General features: G+C 46.8%; 1 protein-coding gene across 1 annotated transcript; it reads right to left on the minus strand.

Annotated features, from left to right (window-relative positions):
• Nucleotides 1-1,432: 1,432 nt before the first annotated feature.
• On the minus strand, nucleotides 1,433-3,426 carry FTJAE_13953 (multidrug transporter; the record flags this gene model as incomplete). The annotated part of the gene is made up of 6 exons (XM_037347144.1): nucleotides 1,433-2,204; nucleotides 2,255-2,596; nucleotides 2,645-2,851; nucleotides 2,898-3,021; nucleotides 3,078-3,211; nucleotides 3,263-3,426. The coding sequence occupies 6 exons, from the start codon at nucleotides 3,424-3,426 to the stop codon at nucleotides 1,433-1,435; spliced, it is 1,743 nt and encodes a 580-aa protein (XP_037199028.1).
• Between the last annotated feature and the right edge of the window lie 3,382 nt (nucleotides 3,427-6,808).

Raw genomic sequence — 6,808 nt, forward strand, 5'->3', positions numbered from 1 at the left:
CAAGTTCACCGAAATAGAACACCTCATCACTTATCACCCACACTTCACTCGCCATCTCTATCTTACTACGAGAAGTCATTGTGCGTGTCGATTCAAGTACAACTTATACTATAGGGCAATAGGAACCTATTTAGGGACACAGACCCTTGCAAAAACAACCAGTATCATTTTCTGAAGAGTCTGCAAAAGGACTATATTTGTTCACCTAAGAATGAGTGCTGCTGGTCAACAGTTCCTCAATATGAGCTCGCGTATTACAGGAAACCCAGGCGCTCGAGACGAAAAGTGCCGACAGTCCATCTGAGGAGTTTTGCATAAGTCCAACCAAAAAGAGATATTTCATCCGATTCCAAGAAATCGCTATCAATACGTACGAAACCAAGTGTCGATGTAGAGAGAGGCCTGCCGGCGAGGGATTGGGTGCGGTTAACATTCTGAAGACCTTAAAAGTTGTCGAGAACGATAAAATGGTCGCCAATTGCCTGGCGAATCATCTCGGCAGGTTAGAAACGAACGCAAGTATCGAAAAAAGAGAAGCAATAAGACACAAATCGTGCATATTTTCTGCCAGATCTTGATCTCCAAATACGACTACAGTCGTGCTCGTCACACGACATTCTTCAGAGAAAGAATCGTCATGGGATCTTGTTGCGAGGAACATTCTCTGTGAGCACTTAGGATCGGGAGAAATGAGACCACAATAGGTAAGACTCGAGACAATTAGCTTGAGAACTTTCCAACGCCCCATTTGTCTGGACTCTCGAAACATACACATCCACCATCTGCGGTACCAAACCGTCTCAAAGACGGACGGCTCTTGCGTTATCACGAGGCCTCTCAAAGAAGCCCTGATTGTGGACTTTCGTGAATGACCGACTGGCCGAGGAGAACCACAAAGTTTGTAGTACAGTAGTAACTGCAGTCGGCGCCTCTACAACCTGTTGATTCAGCGTTGTGTTCTATGCAAGGTCGGGCACCAGAGTAGTACAAGGGAGCTATTTGCTTAGAATCATCACGAGTGACTGAGACTTGTCTTGGGATACCTTTGTCTCCAGGTACGGGAACCACCCATTTCGTAGTCTTCTCAATGGCACACTATGCAACAGGGCTTTCTTGTCTCTTTTGCAGTCGAGCGGTTGAGCTTAAAATTAACCATCAGCTAACGAGCCGTTGAATTCTTTCATTGCTATTGTATTCAAAGGATATCACCATCTGAAAACCTATGCTAACAGAGCCCTGTACATATGCTACCGTGCGCCGCGATAATCAGAGTATTTCAACAGCTATATACGAGAAAACCCACAAACCTGTAAGCTAACGCCAGATATGCCGCCCAAAACCAAAACCAACTTGTTCGCACCAGTACGTACCTATTTGTTTGGGATAGAATGCAGTGGTGTGCAATAAAGTAAAAGAATGACATGAATCAGCCTCAAACAGCGCGGCGTATACTGGATACATCCGCCATCTCTGTGGCCGATTCACTGCCTCTTCTGGAAGAAAACTGATCCTTAGGAAAAGCCGTCAACCTCTCCAGGGGTGCTGGGTTTCTTTCCAGCGAGAAAAGAGACAAAGCTACCATGACGGCACACACGAGCATCATGACCTTGATTTCTTCTGCAAATGCACCAGCATAAACATCTCTAACTAGGTCTTGTATATGTCCCGGTAGTTGTAGACTTGTTAGCGGTGATCGGTGGAGACTCGCGAGTTGAACGGAGGTCAAATGGTCCTTAAGATATTCATTGACGTGGGAATTGAAAATGACAGTGCAAACCGCAAGGCCAATGCAACCGCCCAATACACGAGCCTGTGCCACAGCGCCTTGTGCAGAGGCGAGCTCACTCCGTTCAGCGGCGAGTATACTGGTCATGATAGTTGCGGCAGAAAAGGAGAGACCGACGCCAAGCCCGAATATAGCTTGGAAGGCATACTGGGCTTTACTGTGGGAGTCTGGCCCAGTCAACATTGACATTAGACCAACTCCAAGGAGCTGTAGGCATGATGCCCCAAGAAGAGTTAGGGACGTGTTGTTTCTCCGGCTCGAAATGGCACCACCAAGAAACGAGCCAACGGCACAAGCGCCAAGCATAGGCAGGATATGCAGCCCTGCTGTTAGGACTTCTTCACGGCTGACAATTTGAAATCTTTCCGGAATGACGATGGAAAGTGAGATGTAAGGAAACCCGGTGAATAGAGTAACGCTAATTGGTGTCAGTTGGGATCACGGGCGTGCCTTTGTTTTCCAACTTACAGTAATCCGGCAGAGTATACTCTTCGAAGCATCAATCGGATCGGGAAAATTGGCTCGATGCTACGCAATGGCCTTGTCTCCAAGTGCACCTCCCACCACACGAACACGAGCCAGCTTACACCTGAAATGACCAAAGCAGAGACGATCTCTGGGCTCCCCCAAGCGAACGTCTCTGAGCCAGCTTGTTGGACAGCGAACACTAGAAAGCCTGAACTGGTAAGAAGGGTTGCGCTTCCGAGGAAATCGATGCTGGTGAAAGCCTTCCATGAGAAGAAGTGTGACACTTCTTCGTGCGGCCAGAGATTCGTAATTGTGAGGATCGCAACCAAGCCGAAAGGGATGCTGACGTCGTCAGTATTTCTCCAAGCATGTGCCAGTCAGTAAACTTACTTCATGTTGAACAACCACCTCCAGTCTGAAAGCTGAGAAACTGCACCGCCGACGATGGGACCCAGTACAAAGGCGACGGCGAGGGTAACACCAATCAAAGCCCCTATCAAACTGGGACTGTGAGAAGGACCAACCTCTACCAGGCCGATCTGTGTTAAGCTGTACAGACCAGATGCACCCATTCCTTGGAAAGCGCGGCATACGATCCTAAAAGGGGTCAGCTTGAGAACAGAGTACAGAGTAGGCGGCATACAAAGCTGTCATACTAGTTGCCGATCCACAGCCCTGTGAAAAGCCAACGAAAATGACCCATGATACCACGAGTATGTTGCGCCGTCCATAGATGTCACTCAATTTGGACACACAGACAGCGAATCCTGTTGCATCCTGTCAATGGATGTTCTCTTGGTTCACGATCTTGCAGGAGACTCACCCATGTATGTGAGGAGGTACGCTAGAACTATCCAAGGCGCGTTTGTGAAGTCGTCAAGGTCGTGCGAGATGGTGACGAGCGAAGTCGAGACGATGGAAGTGTCGAGGCTGGAAAAGAGCAGCCCAGCCAACAACCTGAATATGTCAATTAGCAAGTTCCATATGCCAACGCAATAACTCCCTTACGAGATGACAAGAACTACTCGTCGAGGCCCAGTGATTGAATGCTTGCGCAATCCTATAACCTCCGTTGGCATTGGAGCATTCTCTTCCAAGTCATTCTCCGTTGCTGCTATTTGGCCCAGGGATGGGTTTGGATAGGAGAGAGACATTCGGTATTCGTTGGCCATCTTTGCTATCGGTGTTTTCCCACACTCCAAGAGTTTCGATGCAATTTCTTGTGAGCGCTTGAGAGCTTGAATGTAGATTGTAATCCGATGTCGAATTTGAAGAGTCAAGATTGGCAGTGAAGATAAGAGATAGTTCAGCTAAAGGCCTGGAGAGTCTCCTCGAGCGAAGGCGCGGCCTCCAGTCTTGACAAAGCAGGAGCCCTTCTATTTTGGTAAGTTCCTTGTAAGAAAGACTCTCGTGACTTAGTAGATATGAGATAATCTGTCGGCAAGGTTGACACAAATTCAAAGATCTTCAGTTGTATCCGATTGGAAAAGTTTGGAGCTTTTCATATCGAGTTGATCTGCAGAGAATCTGGAGGCGAAGAGACAACACACCTGACTTGAAACATAATACTCTTGAAACATTCATACCACTTGGTAACTATCTTTGCCGGAGAAGGCGAAGGACCGAATTAATATTTGAGACATGGTTCTCAAACGTTACACGACTACAAGCGAAGAGACCACAAGAGGCCACTCAACACCGTCGCCAACCTCAAACATCTGCACCGAAGAAAATAACCCAAAAGATTTTGGAACTGCGGAGGACATGAGATCTTTTCTGACAGTCACACGGTTCTAGAAGTAGTGGCTATGACGGGTGCTGTGATACCCAGGGCATTGCTCTCATGTTAAACATGGTTGTCTATGACCCACCGATTGGTCTCACTGGTAAGAAGAAGCTTTGAGGGCAAGCGTCTGATATGAACGAAAGGCACAAGGTGAAGAAGTTCAAAGATGCCTTTGTGTGAGTCCTGTCTGCGTGACATGGTACATCGGGTGAGTTGATACGAAGCAAACCGGAGGCCATTGTCAACAGCTATGTTTGCTCTATCCATAACGGGAAATCCTCTAGCCGCCGCTTGATAATCCAAACGAAGAAACCTCGGTAAAACTGTAGGATCCCGCCTGTGTGGTGGTTACACATCGCACGGCTCTCTGCTCGTGGCTGGGCCAGAGTTTTGGCTACTTAGACGAAGAGTTGCCGGTTCTCAACTCGCTCGTGTTATTTGGAATACACGCTACAAGAATTAAAAGCTTAGCCAGAAATAGAATATGGAGATAACATGTTGTTCATGATAAATCTACCGCTCATATGCAAGAGTGTTAGCTGTGTGCATGAATTTAGTTGTTCAGTTCCAGCTGAGCCGCTCTCACTTGCACAAGATCCTCAGGCAAGACGTTTCTTGCGAACAAATCTAGGTATCAGATAAGAACCTGAGGTTGATGGAAACATCGGCAATGGTTGGGTATGCCAAAGAGTCTTGACTGGTGGGTAGCTGTCGTACAGTTGAGTCTTTAGGTAGCTGGTCAGCCAAAGGACGCTCGCCTGGCGCTACCTGTGTAACTTTGTTCCACACTCTTGCCAGATAATCGGATGATCCAGGAACACGATGGCTTGATGGCGAGAAATATGTCCAAGACACTGTGTTCGGCTACTGGTTCTGGGACGGATAACCCGTCTTGAAATTGACGAGCCGTTCCACGTGATGATACTGAGGTATGGTAGTCTCCCGCAACCTAAACTCTACTCGGAAATTGCGACAAAAGCTATGACTATAGCCTATCATCTTGTTGTTTCCGCTATGGGGACGCTCCCATCTGACGTAGTGCCGGTCCCTGCTTCGGGAGGCTACCAACGGCTATTCCCCAGTCGGTCTTCCGTGCATGGCATAGCATGCCTCACGTAGCCGTTGCGGAACAGTAAGCTTCCCGTATGTAATAATGGGACACCCAATCGATTTTCGTTGCTCTGTTGATTGATCTTGCCAGTCTGTTCTCGGCCTTTCACACGTATCCATGGATGTCATCTTGCATCAGTTACCTTGATCCATCCGAAGTGATCCAGAGCCATGTTGTCAGATATGCAGCTGCACCTCTTGCGAACTACCTTCGTGAGAGAATATTTTCTCATAGCGGAAGCCCAGATGATGAAGAATTGACTATTCGAACTATGTTTCCAGCGGACCCTCCTCCTAGAACGATGGACCAGAGCCTGGCCTACCAACATCCTCAGTACCAATACTTAGTCGCCAAAAAGCTACCTTAAGTAGGTAAGTATTAATCCCCGCTCCAATAATCATCTTATGGCAGTCTGTATGCCAATATCATCGTAAAATCCGCCCTTCTTTATGACTTGTTGGCATTACTCCTGTTTTCATGTCTGAGCATCGAAACCCAATGAACATTAAGCTGGTTCCAATGTTCCTAGATTTGGGGTGTCCCACTGCACTCTTATAGACAAAGGTAATGTATGATTTACTTCTTTGTCTTGAACAACTATTCGGAGCAATTCATGAGTATGCATCTGATCCGTTCCTTTCCCGCATTCTGCTCTAGATATGCCCTGTTAAGCATTGGAACAAAGCTTGATAGGCAAGGCGGCACGTCAAATAAGCAGAACTTTGTAGAGAGTTGTATGAAGTTCATCTGAAAGGGCGGTAAAGATTCTAGACCGATTGAAAGAAGCACGTTGTCTTCTAGACTTAACGGGATATTGCAGCAAGCCTCCATCCAGAGCAAAGTGCCGTCAACAAGGAACCTGACAATCTGTTTTCCCACTATCATAAAATCATACACAAAGAACATCAAGAGGGTGATCTTTGATCTAAGCCTTCCTGCAGTTCTTGGCATAAAAAAAGATGCCTTCAGATGGTTCACACCGACTATGACACGGACGGCGGCCCTTAGAAGGCATGGGGCGTAAAGCATCAATGACGGCATCGGCCCTATTTACTTCTTGAAACATAGTTCAACAAGGCGATGATATAGGCCCGGTTGCTATTGTTTGATCCATGGAGAGAGTCAAATATGAATTCCCGCCCCCTTTCTTTCATTCTGGCCACAAACACAAGGATAGATAATATCTAGTTATCATCACTAGAAAATCCTTTGAACCTGACCATTTCCAGGCTCTTCTTTCTCTCTCATTGCCTAAGTGTATTCCGAGTGAAATTCCGATAAGACCTCAGTATCTGTCTGCCAGTGCTAAGTACCTACCTCGACTTCCCGCATTAAATCTAAACTCTTTACCGATTCTTGGCATTGCGTACACTGGCAGATATCCATCCCTCTGACACTGGCAGACTGGCAGTCAGTGATTCACTGGGTATGGTATCCAGTTATTCTCATAGTCTTGGAATCTTAGAATCGACCTGCTGGAATTGTCTTTCCTTCCCTTCCTCTTCTTCACCAGGGACATTTTTGCTACCAACAAAACCCTTACCGCTGCGTCCTATCTTGATTCATCCTGGATATTTTTGAAAGAAAGAGAGGATAAAGTAAGATTTTGCTACCGACTTGTTTTGCATTGTGTCTTTGGAGGTGTGCTTTGGACGTC

This window comes from Fusarium tjaetaba (genome assembly GCF_013396195.1).
Source record: "Fusarium tjaetaba strain NRRL 66243 chromosome Unknown NRRL66243_c0000503, whole genome shotgun sequence".
Classification (NCBI taxonomy): Eukaryota; Fungi; Ascomycota; class Sordariomycetes; order Hypocreales; family Nectriaceae; genus Fusarium; species Fusarium tjaetaba.